The sequence below is a fragment of the Aquarana catesbeiana genome, linkage group LG06 (genome assembly GCF_042186555.1).
Source record: "Aquarana catesbeiana isolate 2022-GZ linkage group LG06, ASM4218655v1, whole genome shotgun sequence".
Taxonomy (NCBI): Eukaryota; Metazoa; Chordata; class Amphibia; order Anura; family Ranidae; genus Aquarana; species Aquarana catesbeiana.
Window position 1 is genome coordinate 360,376,402 of NC_133329.1, and position 23,103 is coordinate 360,399,504.

Consider the following 23,103-nt stretch of genomic DNA (forward strand, 5'->3'; position numbering starts at 1 on the left):
GTTCAATTTTGTTCTAACTTGCTAATTCCTCTCCATAGATGAGGAGCTAAAGGTGAACTCCGGCCAGTACAAATGTGTGTGCGAGGGGATCTCGTGTGGCGGTGGAGACCACTGTTACGGGCAGCAGTGCTTCTCCTCGCTTAGCAGAAATGATGGCGCAATGGTCTATCAGAAAGGCTGCTTCCAAGTCTATGAACAAGGCAGGATGACGTGCAAGACCCCTCCGTCTCCAGACCAGGCCGTGGAATGCTGTCAGAGTGACCTCTGCAATATAAACATCACAGCGTCCCTGCCAAGTAAGGGTAATGTGAACAGATACTCAAAAAGGAGGAGCTTTTATTTAAAGGGAATGCATTCTATTTCTATACGTTTTTTCTTTTTTGTATGTTCAAAACAAAGTAACTTCATATTTTTTATTTGAGTCAGATTAAATATAGTTTAGTCAGGTAAATATTAAATGTGAATAAATATTTGTGATTTCTTGTTGGTGTTGGGGTTCTGGTCTCCTTTTCAGGATAATCTCAACTGCTTTGCTGAAAATGTTTACAGAGCCCAATAGCTTACACTGATACAACACACTGAAGCAGTCAGAGGAGTGACTCCGCTTTTCTTCCTGCTTTGTTTTAGCCTATATAAGCTTTAAATTAGTAGGCGACAGTCTGAAAGCAATAAGCTGCTGCTTTGATCTTTTCTTTAGAAAGCCCATAATCTTGTAAGGCCCCTTTCACTCTGGGGTGGTGTGTGCGTCAGCTGATTTTAGGGGCGCATTACTGTCAATTTAGCAGCGCTATTCGGCCTTTAGCGGGGCACTTTTACCCCCCTGCTAGCGGCCGAGAAAGGGTTAAAACCACCACAAAGCACTGCTGCAGCAGCACTGTGCCACCGCTCCTTCATCGCTCCAAAGATGCTGCTTGCAAGAGTTTTTTTTAACATCCTGCAAGCGCACTGCTCCAGTATGAAAGCACTCGGGCTTTCACACTGGAAAAACAGGAGTGGCACTTTACAGGTGCTATTTTTAGCGCTGTAGCGCCTGTAAAGTGCCTCGGTGTGAAAGGGGTCTAACACTGGTGTCATGTTTACACACCGCGTTAAATTTATAAATGAAATATTTTATATGAATGGTACAAAATTAGTTTTAAAAAAAAAACTATTTCCCTTTGATTAAAACTAATTCGTCCGTCTATCCGCCAGTATTTCTTTGCACGTCTGATAGACAGGTTGCAATGGGTCCTAGTGGAGTAAGATTGGAGAGAGGCCAGGAACACCACATGATCTGTTCTCTGCATTTTGCCACCCCAAATTTGAACTTTTACAAGCTTAGGGGTCCTTTAAACCCCCTTGCGTGGTCAAAGCACAGGTTCAGTTTAATAACTTCTCGCCCGGCCTATAGCAAAATGACAGCCGAGAAGTCGTTCAGTTATCCTGACTGGGCTTCTGCCACCAGGAACCACCAGGGAAGCCCACAAAGGACGCCCACCAGGTATGCCACCCAGGATCACCAGGGATATGCCAATCCGTGCCCAGGCAGATGCCAGCCAATGTCATCAGTGCCACCTAATTGGTGCCGCCTCATCAGTGCAGCCTCATTAGTGAAGGAGCAAACTTATTTACAACATTTCGTAACAGAAACAAAGGAAAACTTTATTTTTTTTCAAAATTTTTGGTCTCTTTTTATTTGTTTTAGCAAAAAATTAAAAACCACAGAGGTGATCAAATTCCACCAAAAGAAAGCTCTATTTGTGGGAACAAAATTGTGAAAAATTTTGTTTGGGTACAGTGTAGCCATTTAAAAAGTGACAGCGCTGAAAATTGGCTTGGGCAGGAAGGGGGGGAAAGTGCCTGGTATTGAAGTGTTTTTTTTTTAAACAATGCAATATAACTGCCTGTTCTGGTTGTTGGCGGTCTTGCAGTGCTTTTGACCTTCCTATCTGATTGTGAGAAGACAGATCCAAGAAGAGTAGTAGTTCATCATAAGTAACTGTAAAACTCATTCAGCTGTGCATGCGCTGTAGGGCCGAGCATGTACTTGGAAATCTAGCACATCCAAAATCCAGGGTTACTTCAGAACTCGTTTTAAAAAAAAAAAAAAAAATATATATATATATATATATATATATATATATATATATATATATATATATATATATATATATATATACTCTCATTTCCCGAAACCATTTTTATAATACTCCTTCTTTCTAGCCAGTAATTTATACACAGATTTTGCAGCATTGCTTGTTGGCCCTCCCACTATATATTATTTAACCCAGAGCTGGCAGGCGATCTTTTTTACTCGAGTCTGTTATGACTTCAGTATATTCCTGTTAGTAGGATGATTATAGCTATTTGCACTGCTCTCCTCTGAAATATTTTCATAATCTGCTGTCTTACTTGACAGCCCAGGAGGTAACACAAATATGTAATCTACTCTGAGGAATACAGACTCTCTCCACTTGTATTTAACTGTAAAATTGACGGGGTTTAGCACTTAGAATGCTGATTGCAAAGCTGGAAATGTACTCAAAAACCTCTTGGCTTTTTTTGGGTAAAAAAAATCTTTTCTGACTTAGTCACTCCTACCCTTTTGCATCCTAGTAGGCTCAAATTTGTTGGATTGGTATAGATTTACCGGAGGTCTAAAGTCCCATCAATTTTTTTTGTGGAAGTTTTGGATAGAGTGGGAGTGAGTTACTATTTGTCAAATTTTTGTTTCTGAGATCCCACTTGTGGAGATCTTCTCTCGCATTTCTTGTTGATGTGACACATGTACAAGAAATAGAGGGTAACCACACTGGGGGACAGGAAATAATATATTCTAATTGTCAAAAGTTGTAGCTCTTCTCAGCTTTACTTAAAATTGTGTTTTTGTCTTTTTCTGTGTCCTCGGGGAGATTGCCCAAGGCAGCCATCCCTGGGGGACATTTGGAGAAATTGCCCAAGGCGGCCGTCCCTGGGGGACATTTGGAGAAATTGCCCAAGGCGGCCATCGCAGGGGGGGACCTTGGTGAGATTACCCAATGCGCCATCACTGGGGGGACCTTGGCAAGATTGCCCAATGCACCATCACTGGGGGGACCTTGGCGAGATTGCCCAATGCGCCATATCACTGGGGGGACCTTGGCGAGATTGCCCAATGCGCCGTATCACTGGGGGGACCTTGGCGAGATTGCCCAATGCGCCGTATCACTGGGGGGACCTTGGCGAGATTGCCCAATGCGCCATATCACTGGGGGGACCTTGGCGAGATTGCCCAATGCGCCATATCACTGGGGGGACCTTGGCGAGCTTGCCCAGTGCGCCATATCTCTGGGGGGACCTTGGCGAGATTGCCCAATAGGCCATCACTGGGGGGACCTTGGCGAGATTGCCCAATGCGCCATCACTGGGGCACAGAGGCATATTTAGTAATAAAAAATATTGTTCCATCTCTTCTAAACTCTACATACAATGTGAGTCTTGGTCTGTGTCCTTGTTGGAGACCTTTCGCATCCCTGTTGAGGAAATTTTCCTCTAAAGAAACACAATGTCAGTAAAAACCTGACCTACGCTGTAACAGGGACAAATCTACAGTATCTCCTTTCTGCACTATGATCTAACTACTCGGCACCAAAAAAACCCCCATATGAAGCCACATAGTCACGTCAAGGCAACTTTTCAAACTGCAGTTCTCAAGGCTGTCCTATCTGAACTTCCAAACAGGGACATATAGAGTAAAATGAGAATGGGTATGCCTTGGAGGTAGCCTATTCCTCTTTTGAATGTACAGCAATGTACCAAAAGCCAGACTGGCTCAAGGCAGCTGAAGACCCCTAGTATGTGTCTGTACCAAATCCAACAAAATGTTGGCCACTCAGTTTCACTAGTACCTAGGAAGATGTGGGTGGGTAGGGCAGTCCTTATAGGCTGTTTTAGTACGGTGTTCTTACTTTTGTTGTAGGCTGGAGCAGATGTTTAGATTGAACACGAAAACACCTAGATAAAGAACATTAGGATCATAAAAGGGGTGTTTCCGTTTTTCAGAGTAGAGCACCCTTATCATATTGAGGATGAAGATCATAAGAACTACGTTAGAAACAAATTTGGCCTGCATAGCTCATTGTATCCTTTTAGTGAAAGTCCAAGCAGAAGTGTTATTTCAGGGGTGGAGGTGAAATGTGGCTGACATGGTTTACCCGCTGTCCTATCTTGGGAAATTTTAGTAGGATGGCTCTACCATAGCTTTTGGTTCTGTGGACCATTGCCCACCAGTGCGTGTTTCCACTCTACTTGTATTGTCTACAGCGGAAGAGAATATCAGGTTCACAGACCTGGGAATGCCAACACAGAGGTTTTTTTTTTTTTTTTTTTTTTTACCACATTCCCTCAAAGGTAAAATTTAAAAAAAAAAAAGGGATTTAATTTGCTTAGATCTACCAGAAATTTTCGTTTTGAGTGCTCTGACCCTTTAAACACTAATCGGTTGTGAAAAGTGTCTAGGCAGGTAGAGCTGTGGTTTAGACACTAGTGTCTGAGAGTCGAGAGACCTATTCTTGTAATAAAGTTATTAAATATTTGAGCATGCAGTGAAAAGCAATGGTGCAAGTGCTGCCTGGATAATTGCTTTCTCCATTGACTGTCTCTGGAGATTGAAATATATGTGATTTTGTTTTTTTGTTTTTCGTAAAGCAAGATTTTTACTCGTCCTGTCTGTCTTCTTCTCTAGGTAAGACTTTACCCGGCGAGGAGTTAAATTACAGCGTGGAGACTCTGGCTATATTTGTCCTGGCCCCCGTCATCGTGCTAATAGTTCTTTCCGTTGTGGCCCTGTTGGTCTTCCGGAAAATCCAGCAGCGTCACATGGAGCGGTTGAGTACGAGAGACGCAGAGTATGGCACAATAGACGGCCTGATTGCATCAAACGTTGGAGACAGCACTCTTGCGGTAAGCTAGATGCTGAAAATGCGGGGTATGCCATCCCTATAAATGCAGACATCAGGAGCTCAGATACGCATCAGCACATTGCAAAAACTAGTTGTGTTTTACAGTGCCCTAAAAAAATATTCATACCCCTTGAAACTTTCCACTTTTTGTCAAAAAAAGGTAAATGTATTTTATTGGGATTTTATGTGATAGACCAACACAAAGTGGCACATAATTGTGAAATGGAAGGAAAATGATAAATGGTTTTCAGCAAGTTTTACAAATATCTGAAAAGTGTGGCGTGCATTTGTTTTGAGTCAATACTTTGTAGAACCACCTTTCGCTACAATTACAGCTGCAAGTCTTTTTGGGGATGTCTCTACCAGCTTTGCGCATCTAGAGTGACATTTTTGCCGGTTCTTCTTTGAAAAATATCTCAAGCTCTGTCAGATTGGTTGAAGAACGTCTATGAACAGCAATTTTCAAGTCTTGCCACAGATTCTCAATTGGATTTAGGTCTGGACTTTGACTGGGCCATTCTAACACATGAATATGCTTTGATCTAAGCCATTTCATTGTAGCTCTGGCTGTATGTTTAGGGTTGTTGTCCTGCTTTAAGGTTTTCTTTGAAGATTGCCCTGTATTTGGCTCCATCCATCTTCCCATCAACTCTGACCAGCTTCCCTGTCCCTGCTGTGTTCAGGGTGATGTGCAGTGTTAGTTTTCCACCACACATAGCCTTTTGCTTTTAGGTCAAAAAGTTCAATTTTGGTCTCATCTGACCAGAACACCTTCTTCCACATGTTTGCTGTGTCCCCCACATGGCTTCTCACAAACTACAAAGGGACTTCTTATGGCTTTCTTTCAACAATGACTTTCTTCTTGGCACTCTTCCATAAAGGCCAAATTTGTGGAGTGCACGACTTATAGTTGTCCTGTGGACAGATTCTCCCACCTGAGCTGTGGATCTCTGCAGCTCCTCCAGAGTTACCATGGACCTCTTGCCTGCTTCTCTGGTGAATGCTCTCCTTGCCCGGCCTGTCCATTTTAGGTGGACGGCCATGTCTTGTTAGGTTTGCAGTTGTCTCATACTCTCTTTCCATTTTTGGATGATGGATTGAACAGTGCTCTGTGAGATGTTCAAAGCTTGGGATATTTTTTTTAATAACCATAACCTAACCTTGCTTTAACCACTTCCGGACCGCCGCATGCCGATATACGTCCTCTCTTTGAAGAGGGATATCTTTGTTATCGCAGCAGCTAGCTGACATAACCCCGGTATCCTCTTCTTCAACAGACAGTCCGGTTTCTGATAATGTTGGTCGCTGCTGCAGATTCGTTGCAAGATCCCTTTTATCGGCGACGGGAGAGGGCCCCCTCCCGCCGCTCTCCAGTGCCCTCTGCCGCTTACCGGAGCCGTCAGCAGTGGCGGAGGCGATCGGGTCCTCTTCCGTGTTAGGTATGGAGACGAGTGAGGCCCCCACCCGTTTCCATACCATTGCAGGGCGGAAGTGACGTCAAAATGTCACTTCCTCCCATAGCTCTTAAAAGGGCCATTTTTTTTTTTTTTTTTTCTTTTCAAATGGCGATTTTCTTGCTTTTTTCTATTACAAGGGATTTTTACATTCCTTGTAATAAGAATAAGTGACATTTTTTTTTTTTTTTTTTAAAGAACAGTGTAAAAATAAAAGGTAAAATAAGAAAGAGAAAATTTTTTTAAATGCACCCCATCCCGCCGAGCTTGTGTGCAGAAGCGAACGCATACATGAGTAGCGCCCGCATATGAAAATGGTGTTCAAACCACACATGTGAGGTATCACTGCGATCGGTAGAGCGAGAGCAATAATTCTAGCCCTAGACCTCCTCTGTAACTCAAAACATGCAACCTGTAGAATTTTTTAAACATTGCCTATGGAGATTTTTAAGGGTAAAAGTTTGTCGCCATTCCACGAGCGGGTGCAATTTACTCAGCATAACATTATCTTTCACAATATAAAAAAAAATTGGGCTAACTTTACTGTTTTATTTTTTTTTTTTAATTAAAAAAAGTGTATTTTTTCCAAAAAGAAAGTGCGGTTGTAAGACCGCTGCGCAAATACGATGTGACAAAGTATTGCAACGACCTCTTTGGGGGGGTCGAAGTAATTTTCTAGCAAAAAAAACAGTTTTTAACTTGTAAACAACAAATCTCAGAAAGCGGCTCTGTCCTTAAGTGCTTAAACTTCTTCACAACTTTATCCAAGTCCTGTCTGGTGTGTTCCTTGGTTTTCATGATGCTGTTTGTTCACTAAGATTCTCTAACAAACCTCTGAGGGCTTCACAGAACTGTATTTATACTGAGATTAAATTACACACAGGACTCTATATACTAATTAGGTGAATTCTGAAGGCAATTTCTTCCACTAGATTTTAGTTAGGGGTATCGGAGTAAAGGGGGCTGAATACAAATGCACACCACACTTTTCACATATTTATTTGTAAAAACTTTTGAAAACCCATTTCTCATTTTCCTTCCACTTCACAATTATGTGACACTTTGTGTTGGTCTATCACATAAAATCCCAATAAAATATATTTACGTTTTTGGTTGTAACATGACATGTGGAAAATGTTGAGGGGTATGAATACTTTTTCAAGGCACTGTAAATTTGTACTGGTGGTTCAGCTGTGGGTCTCTATGCAGACACTGTCCTTCTTCAGGCTGGATTTATGACACTCACATTGTGTTTAGTTGCAAATGCTTAAAGCGGTATTTAACTCAAAACCAAAAATGTAATATGTTGCGCCTTACCAATCATTAGATTTTTTTTTTTTTTTTTTGCTTGGGCTTTTTCCCCTCTGTTTTCACCTGGTGACCTGGCCAGTAACGCACCACCTGTATTTATAGTGCCCCCACTCTGGATGAAGGAGCACAGGGAGCTCTTTTGGACAGCAGCATTGTCAGTCCTGGAAAAGGGGAGCATTAGATGTACTTGTAGATTTAAAAACACTAACATATTGAAGCCAAACTTGGTATAATGCTTTATAAGCAGTTACAGCGTGTTTAGATTTGGGATAAAGATTTTACATGAATAAATGAAAGATGTTCATTGTGAGCACCCCTGTCAGTGTTAAATGATTTGTCCCATCTCTGTAACTGATACATTCTGCTGGAGAGTGCGTTCTTTTGAAAAACACTTACTGGCTTTATCACCAGAATAGAAGACAGAAATCCTAAAAAAGTAAAAGATTGCAGCCATCACAGCTAGAAATTGGTAAGCTGCAATATAAATACTTTTGGGGTTTACTTCTGCTATAAATGCCAACACCGCGTGTTAGCAATAACCGGGCCTACTAGAAATAAATTTTAGCTTCTCATTGCATTTGCATTCTGCTTCCATCGAGCAATCCCGCTCAAGTCGGGGCTTTGCCATATGCTGTTGTGTTGAGCCATTCTATTGGAGGGCTCAGCTGAGATAAAGAACTTGTGTGTGCTCCACCTTTCACTTCTGTGTATGAGGCTCCATTCATATTTTAGTAGCTTAACCACTTCAGCCCCGGAAGATTTTACCCCCTTCCTGATCAGAGCACTTTTTGCGATTCGGCACTGTGTTGCTTTAACTGACAATTGCGCAGTCGTGCGGCATTTTACCTGAACAAAATTGTCGTCCTTTTCTCCCACAAATAGAGCTCTCTTTTGGTGGTGTTTGATCACCTCTGCAGTTTTAATTTTTTGCGCTATAAACAAAAAAAAGCGACAAATTTGAAAAAAAAAACAATTTTTTTTACTTTTTGCTATAATATCCCCATTTTTATTTTTTAAAAAGCAAATTTTTTCTCAGTTTAGACTGATGTATTCTTCTACATAATTTTGGTAATAAAAATCGTAATAAGCGTATATTGATTGGTTTGCGCAAAAGTTATAGCGTCTACAAAATAGGGAATAGATTTATAGCATTTTTATTATTTATTTTACTAGTAATGGCGGCGATCTGCGATTTTTATCATGACTGCGACATTATGGCAGACACATCGGACACTTTTGACACATTTTTGGGACCATTGGCATTAATACATCGATCAGTGCTATAAAAATGCATTGATTACTGTAAAAAATGTCACTGGCAGTGAAGGGGTTAACACTAGGGGGCGATCAAGGGGTTAATTGTGTTCCCTAGTGTGTGTTCTAACTGAAGGGGGGGAGGGGACTGACTAGGGGAGATGACAGATTGCTGTACATACTTTGTTTACACACACAGATCCCGGTTCTCGCCGTGTTACGAGCGATCGCAGGAGCTCGGCGGTTATCGAGACCGCCGGGCACTTGCATCAGCTCTGGGGGCGCACGTGATGCCGGAGACCACCAGAAGGAGCGATGTAACATAACGGCGATTCGCCTGCCCGTGCCATTCTGCCGCAGTACCACTGTGGCAGCTGGTTGGCAGTCGGTTAAAGTGGTTCTAAAATGAGAAGGTTTTTTTTTTTTTTATCTTCATGCATATGCATGAAGATGAAAAAACACCTGTGTGCAGCAGCCCCCCTAATACTTATCTGAGCCCCATCTTGATCCAGTGATGTTGCAAAGGACTTTCCTTCCTCATTGGCTGAGGCAGCAACGGGGCGCCATTGGCTGCTGCTGCTATCAATCCAAGCCAGTGAGCCAATAAGGAGTGAGAGGGGGCAAGGCCGAATCGTGGCTCCATGTCTGAATGCACACACGCAGCAGCGGCTCGGTTTGGGTGCCCCCATAGCAAGCTGCTTGTTGTGGGGGCACTTGGCAGGAGGGAGGGGCCAGGAGCGTGTGCGAGGGACCCCAGAAGAAAAGGATCTAGGCTGCTCTGTGCAAATCCACTTCACTTAGCAGGTAAGCATAACATGTTTGTTCTTAAATAAAAAAAAGAGACTTTATTATCACTTTAAACCTGTAATTTTATGAAGTGCCCTTTGAATGCAGCGATAATCTATCCTGGTGGGGCACCTTTCTCTCTGGGCTAGGCAGAAAGCATTCAGACTTGTGCATTGGGGAGCTCCTGGTTCCCACACACTCATTGTAACCACAGAAACCTTAAGGGAATTAAACAATTCAGTTCTCATGTGGTTTTGGGCTCAAATCTGAAAGGCTTATGTGGTTGTAAACCTCAGTCATGAAATCTGAACAAAGCACATATTTCTATGGTGCTTACTTGCCTCTGTCCAAAGTATCATTTCTTTCTGTTGTCTAATTCTTCTGTTATCAGGAAAACATGTTGGAAGGGATTCAGGCTGACACCTAGCAAAAAAAAAGGTGACTGGGAGTGATCAATCTGTGATTGACAGCCTCAGCTCTGTTCCTGTGTGCTGTGTGAAGGGAGGGGGGGGGGTCCCTTCTCTCCCCTCCAGTCAGCTCTCAGAGCTCTTGTACAGTGTATAACTGCAGCTCCCCGCCCCCAGCTTTGAGTCCTTTTGTTCTGAGTTTTACAAGGATGTGCAGGATAGATGGCTGCAGATAAACAGGTACACCTTTATGTAGGAAGATTTGTTCCATCTGTGTATCACCTGAGGCACAGTCATTGAAATGCTCAGACCAGTCTGTCTGGCACCAAATGTTCAACGTTTAAATCCCCTTTCTTTCCCATTCTGATGCTCAGTTTAAAATTCAGCAAGTTGTTTATATATATATATATATATATATATATATATATATATATATATATTACAATTGTGCTCATAAGTTTATGCTTTCTTGGCCATTTTTCAGAGAATATGAATAACACAAAAACTTTTCTTTCACTCATGGTTAGTGTTTGGCTGAAGCCATTTATTATCCAACTGTGTTTACACTTTTTAAATCATAATGACATCAGAAATTACTCAAATGACCCTGATCAAAAGTTTACATACCCATGACAGCTTGAAGTCTTTTGTGGTATTTGTGGATGAGGCTCTTTATCTTCTCAGATAGTAAAGCTGCCCATTCCTTTTGGCAAAAAACCTCCAGTTCCTGTAAATTCTTGGGCTGTCTTACATGAACTGCACGTTTGAGATCTCCCCAGAGTGGCTCAATGATATTGAGGTCAGGAGACTGAGATGGCCACTCCAGAACCTTCACTTTATTCTGCTGTAGCCAATGACAGGTCGACTTGGCCTTGTGTTTTGGATCATTGTCATGTTGGAATGTCCAAGTACATCCCATGCGTAGCTTCCTGGCTGATGAATGCAAATGTTCCTCCAGTATTTATTGATAACATACTGTATTCATCTTGCCATCAATTTTGACAAAATATCCTGTGGCTTTGTAGCTCACACATCCCCAAAACATCAGTGATCCACCTCCGTGTTTCACAGTAGTTATGGTGTACCTTTCATCATAGGCCTTGTTGACTTCTCTCCAAATGTAGTGTTTATGGTTGTGGCCAAAAAGCTCAATTTTGGTCTCATCGCTCCAAATGACTTTGTGCCAGAAGGTTTGAGGCTTGTCTCTGTGCTGTTTGGTGTATTGTAAGCGGGATACTTTGTGGCATTTGCATAGTAATGGCTTTCTTCTGGCGACTCGACCATGCAGCCCATCTTTATTTAAGTGCCTCCTTATTGTACATCTTGAAACAGCCACACCACATGTTTTCAGAGAGTCCTGTATTTCACCTGGAGTTATTTGTGGGTTTTTCTTTGCATTCCGATCAATTTTCTTGGCCGAAATTTTAGTTGATCTACCTGACCGTGGTTTGATTTCAACAGAACCCCTCATTTTCCACTTCTTGATTAGAGTTTGAACACTGCTGATTGGCATTCTCAATTCCTTGGATATCTTTTTATATCCCTTTCCGGTTTTATACAGTTCAACTACCTTTTCCCGCAGATCCTTTGACAATTCTTTTGCTTTCCCCATGACTCAGAATCCAGAAACATCAGTGCAGCACTGGATGAAAGATGCAAGGGTCTGTCAGGAGTCCAGAAACTCACTGACCTTTTATACACACACACTAATTACAAGCAAACAGATCACAGGTGAGGATGGTTACCTTTTTAAAAGCCATTCAAACCCCTTTGTGTCAACTTGTGTGCATGTTATCAGGCCAAAATCACCAGGGTATGTAAACTTTTGGACAGGGTCATTTGGGTAGTTTCTGTTGTGATTATGATTTAAAAAGAGTAAACACAGTTGATTCATAATGAATGGCTTCAGCCAAACACTAACCACGAGTGAAAGAAATGTTTTTTGTGTTATCATTCATATTCTCTGAAAAATGGCCAAAAAATCATAAATTCTGCCAGGGTATGTAAACTTATGAGCACAACTGTGTGTATAATAAGAAAATATATGTGTGTGTGTGTGTGTGTGTGTATATATATATATATATATATATATATATATATATATACCTGATTCCTACTGTATCAAATTGTATTGTATTTGTACTGTCTACCCTCAAGTTGTAAAGCGCTACGTAAACTGTTGGCGCTATATAAATACTGTATAATAAAATATATATATATATATATATATATATATATATATATATATATATATATATATATATATATAAAAATAATCTCACCAAAAATTCTGCATTCATTTATGACAAACACTTGGCACGAGTGGGCGATTTCCAGGCCGCATCTCGCCTCCTGTGTCGTGTCGCAGCCTTTAGCTGTCCTATGAGCTTCCTAATCTAGTTTCACACACAGTTTGCCTTTCCTCATGGTCTGTTGAACTGTAAGCTCATTAAAGTAGGTGTTGGCTGCACTCGCTGTGCATAAACTCTGAGTCGGACATTTATAGTCTGCTGGAACCTACTTATGAGCGCAGGACTTATTAAACCGTGAAGCAACACTTTAATTTGCATGACTCTCAGCCTGGCTCTCCCTCATATAAAGATATATTTAATAACTTGTACAAAGAGCAATGAAGTGCTGTAAACTATGGCCTGTAAGGCGCCCCTCTGCTACCCTGCCGCCCCCCTTCTAAACGTCCACCTTAAAGTGGTTGTAAAGGCACATGTGGTTTTTTTTTTTTTTTTTTAACCTTAAGAGAGAAGTATGGGGTTGTGTTTTATTTCTAGTATTATACTTACCTAGGTGGATGCAGCATCTATCCCCCGACGCCTCTACACTGGGAACCGAGCGATCGAACACCACTGATCGCTTGGTTTTCGGACAGCTCCGTGAGCAGAGAGCTGTAGACTGTCAGCAGCTTTCTGCTCTGCCCCCATCACTCAGTGGAGCGCTCAGCTGTGGAGGGGCGGAGAATCGCTGACGGGCTGAGCCGGTTGTCAGTCCAGGGACCTGGCGGATCCAGACTTCTATTGTCGTGATGGCGCGGACCCTGGACTGACCTCTGTGACGTCAGCAGGGAGTGAACTTCAGTCCGCTCTCTGCTGAAAATGGGTCACAGGAGTGAAAAACGATCTGCACGCCTGTGATCCACAGAAGTAGTACAGCCAAATGAGCCTTGGCTGTACTTCTCCTTTTAATGCATTCTATGCAAGTAGGTAAAAAACATTCTGTGTGCAGCAGCCCCCCTAATACTTACCTGAGCCCCACCTTGATTCAGCGATGTTCAGGAGAGCCTTGCCTCTCTGGGGACTTCGGTCTCCTGATTTGCTTTTGGCAGCAGCGGGAGCCATTGACTCCCACTGCTAATCACAGCCAGTGAGGCAATCAGGAGATGGAGGGGGGGGAGGGCGGCCTAGCCACGGCTCCGTGTGTCAATGGGGGACACAAAGCCTCGGCTCGGGTGCCCCATAGCAAGCTGCTTGCTGTGGGGGCACCTGGCAGGAGGGAGGGGCCAGGAGTGCCGACATGGGGCCCAAGAACAGGAGGATCCGGGCTGCTCTGTGCATTAGCAATGCACAGAGCGGGCAAGTATAACATTTTTTGTTTTTTTGTTAGTTTTTTTATAAAAAAAACAAGACTTAAAGTGATTGTAAACCCTCGTTTTTTTTTTTTTTTTTTAATTTTAAAATAACAAACATATACTTGCCTCCACTGTGCAGCTCGTTTTGCACAGAGTGGCCCCGATCATCCTCTTTTGGGGTCCCCCGGCGCTCCTCCCCGCATCACATAACCCCCTCGATAGGATGCATTAAGGTGAAAAAACACAAGGGTTTACAACCCCTTTAAATATCACTTTAAAGTACTGTATATGTTACCCAACACTTCCTGATATGTGCCTGCTGTACTATGTACTGGTATAAAAAAAAGTATCCTATTCTCTTTTTATTGCTTCCTTTGTGTGAAATCCCTGCTGATCCTGCCAGTCCGTCTGCTTTCCTGTTTCAAACTGACCAGCTAGGCATGGAAGCGCATCTGTTCTGGTGTGGTCATTTTTTTTCTTTGCCTTCTGCTTGGGAGCACAGCTTGCCTGGCCTCTAGTGGTCAGACTTGTGCTCACATGCCCCCCCTGCACAACTATTGAGAAGGTTAGTGTTCTGCTGTTTCCCTGCCTCCTGCTGACCTGCCCTTACCCCTGCAGCCCCCACCCCACCTCTTTAAAGTATATGTACACACCTTGTAAAACAACCCATTCATGTTAAAATAAAAATTAAAGGTAAAACATTTTGTGTATACATATAAAAGGCATTATAAATATTTGTTTTTTCTTCCCTTCTGTATAAGTGATCACATACCCTCACTTCTCAACTGCATAAGGAGCTCAGAGAGCTGGAGGAGGAGAAACAGTGCACTGATCTTCCCAGTGAATGGCTGTGCAGGGCTATGTGTCAGGACAAGTCTGGTCATTGGTGGGGAGCATGCTGAGTTCTCAGCTCAGTTAAAGAACTGACCACACTGTGCTCCAATGCCTAGTGTGGCCATTTTTAAAATCAGAAAGCAGAGAGACTGGCAGGAACACCAGGGATTTCACATAAAAGAAGAAATACAAAGGATGCTTTCTCACATGATACAAGCAGGCACATATCAAGAAATATGAAGTCTTGGTTTACATATTCTTGAAGCCCCTTATACAGCTGAGAACTGATCCTGTGAACACTTAAACCTTTTTTTTTTTTTTTTTTATATATATCTATACACAAAAATTTTGCCTTGAATTTCTATTTTAACCTGATGGGTTGTTTAAGGCCTCTTTCACACGGCCGATCCGTTCAGGTCTGCCTGTCCGTTTTTTAGGCGGACCTGAACGGACACTCCATGGAGGTCTATGGAGCGTCGGATGTCAGCGGTGACATGTCCGCTGACATCCGACCCGCTCAGATCCGAAAAAGTGTGACGGAGGAAAAACCTACTTTTCCATCCGTCATCGGATCGGGTGAGGACGGACTCTACGGTCCATTGTCATCCAATCCCCCATGGGGGAGAGCGGCACTGTGACAGGTCTGTGCAGCGACGGACCTGTCATCTGCCTGCTCAGCGGGGATCGACGGAGTGATCCCCCGCTGAGCAGAGCGGGCTCCGTACACGGACACATCCCTGTGAAGGAGCCCTTACAAGGTGAAGGGTTCTCTTATACTTTTAAGGGCCATGTCACACAGGCAATTTTGTAACGGCGATTCCTCGCCACCACAGATCGCTAATCCCAGTGGATAGCAGCAAATTGTAGCTAGTATCATAATTGTTGGGCCTCGTGCTCACAGGACGTTTTTACAGCTGCTTCTAGGGGCATCTGACTTTTTTAAAATTTTTTTTTTTTTGCTTCTAAACCTCCCTCCATGTTAGCCTATGTGTCAATGCACACACAGGCTTTTAGCAACGTTTAGTGGCAGGAAAAAAAAGACTGCCAATGCATTTTTTTTTATTGAGCTAAAATACAGCCCATTAATTGTAATGGGCCTTATGCACACAGGCACGTAAACAAGTGTCGTGTATTCTTCAGTAAAAAAAAAAATAGAAAGATCTGCATTTTTGGTCAGTAATTTATGCCTCATGCGCACGTTTGTGAGCATTCACGAAAATTCGCACATTCTTGTTCAATGCGAGAACAAGCTTGCACGCATGCATGGAAATGGGTGCGAATTTTCGCAAAGTGCGCAAACGCATATGCGCGGAAATACATACAAAAAAAAAGTCTGAAGAAGTAGATGCTCACAGGAGTATCATGTGCAAGAGGCCTAAGACACTTTTACAAGCGTCAGCATTTTTTTTCTGAAAAAAAAAACACTGCTGGCTTCTAGGAGAGTTAAACGTCCTGTGTGCATGAGACCTTGGGCCTCTTGCAGATGATACTCCTGTTTGAACATTTACTCTTTCAGTCTTCTTTTGTATGTATTTGCATGTATTCGCTTTCGCACATTTTTTTACGCGCACTCGCGCATTTAATTATGGACTAAAAATGCAGATTTTTTTTTTTTTTTTTTTTTTTATGAAGAATACACGGCGCTTGTTTTCTCACCTGTGTGCATAGACACATTACAATTAATGGGCTGTATTTAAGCTCAGTTAAAAAATAAAAAATAAAAAAAGCTGTACTGAGCTGTGAACTTTGAAGTAGCCAGGTGGAAATTGTTGGTTGAACAGCAACTCCATCTGATCAGATGCAGTCACTGTTTGGGTATTTAAGCAGCCATGGGTGCAGTGACTGTCTAAATACAATAGCTAGCATTACAGATGACATTATCTGTGCTGTTTAGCATGGATGGAGGGAGGAATATATATATTCCTCCCTCCATCCATGCTAAACAGCACAAAGTAATCTGCAATGCTAGCTATTGTCTGTGTGTGTGTATGTGTGTGTATATATATATATAAAATTTTCTTTCTCGTTCAGCTCACAGGCCGTGCATGACTAGATTAACTGGCAGGCAGGTATGAGCATTTAGTTGCATGACAATAGGTCTTCGTTTTAGAATAGGGTCTTTATTAGGGCCAAAATTCATAAGTGCCAAGACCATTCCCTTTTAATAAAAAAAAAAATATATATATATATTAGAGCTGCACAATTAATGGTCAAGAATCGTTATCGCGATCTTGACTAAAGTGTTTCACAATTCTTTCTATGCAAAGAATTCTCTCTGCTCTTCTGAAGCCACAGCCCTCAAAAGAAAGGAAGAGAAAAACAGGCAGTCTGCCAAGAGTCAAAGCATTCTTTATCAGTTGAACTTAAGTATAAACATTGTAACAATTTGTCAATGGAATAGACTTCCTGTGTAAGTGAAAAAAGTTTAACCACTTAAACACTAAACCTTTTTCTGACATCTGTTGGTTTCAAGTTAAAATAATTTTTTTTTTTTGCTAGGAAATTACTTAGAACCCCCCAAACGTTATATATATTTTTTGAGTAGACACCCTAGAGAATAAAATGGTGGTTGTTGCAATATTTTATGTCACACTGTATTTGCGCAGCAGTCTTTTGAATGAAAAAAAAAAAACTAACCAGTAAAGTTAGCCCATTTTTTATTTTTTTATATAATATGAAAGATTTTACGTCGCGAGAATCGTGATCTTTTTATTCTAAGCAAAAAAAAAAAATTGTGCAGCTCTAATTATATATATATATATATATATATATATATATATATATATATATATATATATATATATATATATATATATATATATATATATATATATATATATATATATAAAGATTTATCTTGTTCAGCCTCACCTAATGAACAAGAGAAATCAATTCCCTGATCTACCCTATACAGCATGGTTGGAGGAATCTCCCCTTTTCGGATATTGTGTTCTGACAGCCGCAGGACTTGCAGCTATCTGAATGCCTTAACACTGACTGCATTTGTTGAGTCACTGTTGGTCTATTTTTTTTTTTTTTTTTTCTTTGATTGTTTTATTTATTTATTTTATCATTTTAGACGCAACCCTTGTTCAGCATGATTTTAAAAAAAAAATCTGTATTCGCCTTGATGTATTATTTAGCTAGTTTTCGCAGAATTTTTGCCAGCATTGCAGATGAAGGACACAGTGCTGCCACCTGGTGGTGTATTTTGGTTCCTGGAAAACATAGGTTAGTACTGATAACCACAAAACAAAAACCTGTTGCACTAAAAGTAAAGTACTAAAGTAATGTAGGTGGGTCATGGTCTTAATGAAGACTTGTGGGGATACAAAAATGAAGTACACCATCGACCCTTTTTTTCCTTTTTTTGTTTTTTAAATAGTGCAACCTCCGTGCCCTATTAAATGACTGACCGGAAACAATATAACATTTTATATATGTGCAATTCATATACTTTATTATATATGAACTGCACAAATGCACATATTTGAAATGTTATATATTTTTTTTTTACTATATTATATGCATATGAACTGCACAATGTGTACATCAAACTACAAGTGTACAGATACTGTCAGCATAGGGCATCACGGCCACTACGTGCAGCAGGATCTGAAGAGGTGGTCAGGATATTCGGAGTTAGCACTGATGACTGCCCTGTGCTGCTGATGCCCTGTGCTGCTGATGCCCTGTGCTGCTGATGCCCTGTGCTGCTGATGCCCTGTGCTGCTGATGCCCTGTGCTGCTCCTACCCTGTGCTACAAGCAGAGCTGTGGGAGGGACCCAGTGGTGCTTCCTCTACAGGCTGTCTGTCTATTAGACAATATTTTCTTGTCCCAGAGTTCGGTAAACCTCATACATGAAATGTGAACAAACCATATCCCTCTATTTCAGAACTACAAGTCCCATGAGGCATTGCAAGACTGACAGTTACAAGCATGACTCCTGCAGGCAGAGGCGTGATGGGACTTGTAGTTCCACAACAGCTGGAGGGCTGCCAGTTTGACACCCCTGCTCTATAGTGTGTCATTTCAGTTTGCGGCTTTGTTTCTCTGCTATCGGCATGAATCACTTCTGACAGGTTTTCCTGGCACCAAAAGAAGAATGGTGACAGGTGAGGGAGCTTCAGCAGAGTGAAAGCCTAGGCTCTGTTCCTGTGTGCTGTGTGAAGGGGGTGTGTCCCCTTCCTCCAATCAGCTCTCAGAGCTCTCCTCACTGAGCTCTGCAGAGTGAGAGTTCAACTCTCCACCCCTTTTTTCTGAACTTTCAGATGACCTTTAAATATTCAGCACTTTAAAAGGATGTAATGAAGAGTGCAGATAAACCGATACAGCTTATGTAGGAGAATTTGTTTAATCTCTGTGTATCGCCTGAGGCCAGTCACTTCACTGGGTATATGTGAGGGTTAACAGACCACAAATACATTTGAAATGCAGGTAAATAATGGTAGTTGTTTGTTTTCCATATGCTATTAAATTCCCAGTGTTCGAAGCCCTGCCTCTAAAGATGGCTTCAGCCTCCAGTGAGTTTTCAGTGATTATGCCTTCTTATAGAGATGTTGTAACCCCTTCCCGTAATTCTATGTTTGAATAGATATCAATGCAGATATGGATAAGTATACTGTATATCTATATGATATGAAGAGATCTAGTTATGGACTGATATGAAATGGATAACTATGGATGGATCACCATATAAATGGATTGATATGGATGGTCTGCTTGCTTGTACAGCACCATCAGAGTTAACGTGCGCTGAAAAGGGTTCACTGACTTTTTGCTTTCCTTTTAAAGAACTCCGCATTTGTGAAGAAAAAAATATTCCCCTCTGGGTGATCTATGTACATTGCAAGGATTTTAACAAACCTTTTGTTCTGAAGGAATAACTGTTTGCATGTGCAGAGTTTATGTGTATGGGAGTAGTTTTTATCTTTCTCAATCAGCTGCTGCACCTGCAGGGGTCTAATGAGGGAAGTAGCATGGTCTGCATCCCCTTAGACGGGATTTCCCTTTGGGAGTATCTCACCAAAACTGCAAATTTTGTTACAGGGGATGCTCAAAATTGAATTTGTATCTTAGTGCAGACTTCTGGGAAAATCAGTAAGCCAAAAACGCAATAAGGAAATTGCATATCTGGGGTGGTACCGTATACCATCTGTGTACAGAACATCTCTAGGTAGCCATATTACATTGCATTTTACAGAAAATGATAAAGCTGCAGATTGAAAAGGAAAAGTAATTTTTAATATTCAAGTACAATATGACTCGTGTCACAATTCCATACACTATATTATAGTTACCCTTTTAGGCCCTGATTTTCTTATAACCTTGTATATAAACTCTGTTTGCTTATTGGTGTTCTTGTCTTCCTCAGGATTTGCTGGATCACTCGTGTACGTCTGGCAGTGGATCTGGTCTTCCCTTCCTGGTACAGAGAACGGTGGCTCGCCAGATCACCCTTGCAGAGTGTGTTGGTCAGTATTCTTTTTCATTGCTGTGAGCTGTAGAACCTGTTCACAAAATTGTAGTAAATAGGCATGAATCTGATGCTGGCCATGAGTCCAATTTTGACTCTTACGTCGGATATTAAGTCCCGGTTCACACTGGTGCGATGTGGGAAAACCTGCGATTCAGTACCGGTTCCAGCATCACATTTGAATCGCATACTGACCTCTGCGAGCCACTGGGGGTGTTAATGTAAAGTTAATGACACCTCCCAGATCGGATCGCAGTGCAAACTATCAAAGGGTACAGGAATGCAATCCGATTCCAGTGCGGACCAAAAAAGTCCTGCACCGTTTTGGTGAGAATGCGATGCAATTTCAGCCATGTAGTTTGTATGGCTGGATTCGCATCACACAGACATTGCATGTGATCTGCACAGCAATGGAGTGCGAATCACATGCAATGTCTGTGATTGCACAAGTGTGAACCCAGCCTAAAACATTGCCTTTACTTAACATAATGGACACGACCAACCTGCTGATCCTCCTCTTTTACATTATGGTGCTCATCTTGTGTAAATTAAAGTGGAGTGCAAAAGGGGAAGTGCCGCTTGTTGTCTGCCTCCTATCCCAACCCCCGTCAAACTCAGCCAGAAGTTCGGCCCCCCTCCTCATTTCCTGCAACGCGATTCGCCCATGCACAGTAGAGAACCGGTTTCCCTTAGTGGGGATAGTGACACCATCCAATAGTGAAGACTTTTATATATTTTTTGTTTGACTATTAGAATATGTGTAGCTGCCGATTTTGATTTTTTTTCTTCCGGGGCCTGGAGCTCCTCTTTAACATACATTCAGTGGACTTAACCTGTGGCTGGCGGTTAACACATATGTGTGTGGCGGCACGCTGCACATATACCTCACTGGGCGGCCAATGTTTGTGCTGAAATCACGCTCACTGTGTGCTCCTAGCACTCAGACCAAGTTGTCAAAGATAGCTGTCAGCCCCTAGTAGCAATTGGTAGCCAGCAGGATCCGCTTCCAATCAGTAGTCACATGATCACCGATATTTTTTTTTTTTTTTTTCCCCCGTCCCCCAGGTGTACAGACCCTATAAAGGGGACTGGGTGGGAAGGGGTTAAAGAGAGAACTCCATGCAAATGGCTGTATACACAGTTGAAATGCATATTAATGAATTGCGTTGAACTGTGAAAAAGTGTGTGATTTTGTTAAAGCGGATAGCTGGTGTTCACAAGACAGCAGAGTTGTTTCTAAAGTTTATGCTCTCCTAGACACATCTGAATATTGTCATCTTTAATGCTTCTGTTGCTTTTGGCCACCCTAACACCACCTAATTATTTTATCTGAACAGCTGAGAGGCGTGCGACTCCTCTCCAATGCATCCTTGCCTGTCCTGCAGTCGTAAGAAAATGTATCTTTAGCGCCACCTTTGTGTATTGGTGTGCATTTATAAAGCGTTACTAAACCCGGAACCCTGCATTCACTATATCTGGTCTCCCACAGTACACAGAACATGTCTTGTGAATTCTATCAGTGTCTGGCTGAGCACTGGTTAAAGCTTGTAGGAGGTGTTTTCATTCTGCTCTGACTGTCCTGTGAGGCTGGATGACCCCTGACCCTCTGGACAGTGCTGATTGGCCCTGTGCTGATCACATGCACCCCCCCCCAAAAAAAAAAACTCTAGCTATACGCACCAAACTGAGCATGTGCAGAGTGCCTCCAAAGGCTCTACTATCAGCAGATGGATTGGGGACAGTAAAAGAAGGGGAAGATCAGAGAAGACAGATTCAAACAGCCTTTTTATACAATGGGGAGGATTAATCCCTCAGGTTCCACAGTGAGTATCACAAGCATGTTTTACTGTATATACACACTGATTTTACTGTTGTGGGTTTAGAAAGAAAAACGTTCTATGCATTGGTCAGATTTCAGTCCTTTTCAGTCCTGGTTGTGTACAGTGGATGATGGGAGTAATCAGATCTAGTGACCAGCAGATCCCAGGGCTCTGTGCCTCTCATGTCACATCCCAATGCCATTGGCATGTCACCTTTACTTGGCAGTGACATTGATGGAAGAGAGAACAAAGTATTGCTCAGCGTCTGTTCAAATAAATAGCATGTCTTGGCGAAATGACGATTTCGTGTAATCCTGGGAGATGGGTGCAATTTCAGTTCATTTTAAATAAAAAGCCTCTCGCACTGCAATCAGCATATTGCTCTTGAGTGCGTCAACAGCACGGCGTGAACCATACATTCTAGCGAGATTTGGCAAAGCAAACACAACTTCGGGTAAGATGAAAAAAGTCGATCCGAAGCACTGGGGGATGAGGATGATCTCGTTTTTATTTATTTTTAATACAAAGTGGCGTGATCACACTATAAAATCGTAATGATAAAAATCTGTCCTACAGCTGCTTCACATTGTGACTATTTCCCAGAATTTGTAGGGCTCACCGTATCGCTCAGTTAACCTTCTCTTCATCTCTCACTCTATGTAGCACTTTGTAATTATTTATTTCACTTTGAGTAATGCTAGGTTCACATCTATGCGGCTTTTTAATGCGTTTGCAGATCCACAGAAATGCACTATAATTTATTTAACCTTATTTCCTATAGGTCCTGAATAAAACTTTGCAGATTCCTGCAAATGTGTTTTCTTTTGGAAAGTTGCAGGGACTTTCTTACACGCAACATGGTGCGTTTTTGTCTCCATAGACTTCAAATGTGTTTTTGTGCATTTTCCTGCACAGCATCAGACGACACCTCCTACCATAGTTACATAGGTTGAAAAAAGACACAAGTCCATCTAGTTCAACCACAAATAAATAGATACAATCCCGTATACACAACCCTTCACCCACAGTTGATCCAGAGAAAGGCGAAAAACCCCAGCAAAGCATGCTAGCAACATCAACACTTCCACAAAAACGCACATGAAAAAACACAACGTGCCACAAAAATGCATCAACTGCACATGCATAGATGTGAACCTAGTCTGAGCATGAGAATGTTTGCAATATGTGCCATAGATATCCTGAAGGTATAGTTAAAGCGGGGTTCCACCCAAATTTTGAACAATATCTGTATGTATTCTC

The 23,103-nt window shown here is 41.9% G+C and overlaps 1 protein-coding gene across 2 annotated transcripts in view; it reads left to right on the forward strand.

Annotated features, from left to right (window-relative positions):
• Positions 1-23,103, forward strand: part of ACVR1 (activin A receptor type 1) — a 145,231-nt gene that overhangs the window by 78,594 nt on the left and 43,534 nt on the right. The window contains exons 3-5 of one of the 2 annotated variants that reach the window (XM_073634122.1): positions 39-302; positions 4,703-4,920; positions 19,922-20,021. In XM_073634122.1, coding sequence (XP_073490223.1) covers positions 39-302; positions 4,703-4,920; positions 19,922-20,021 — 582 coding nt within the window. The remainder of the gene's footprint in view (positions 1-38; positions 303-4,702; positions 4,921-19,921; positions 20,022-23,103) is intronic. The other variant, XM_073634123.1, reaches the window with a different exon arrangement.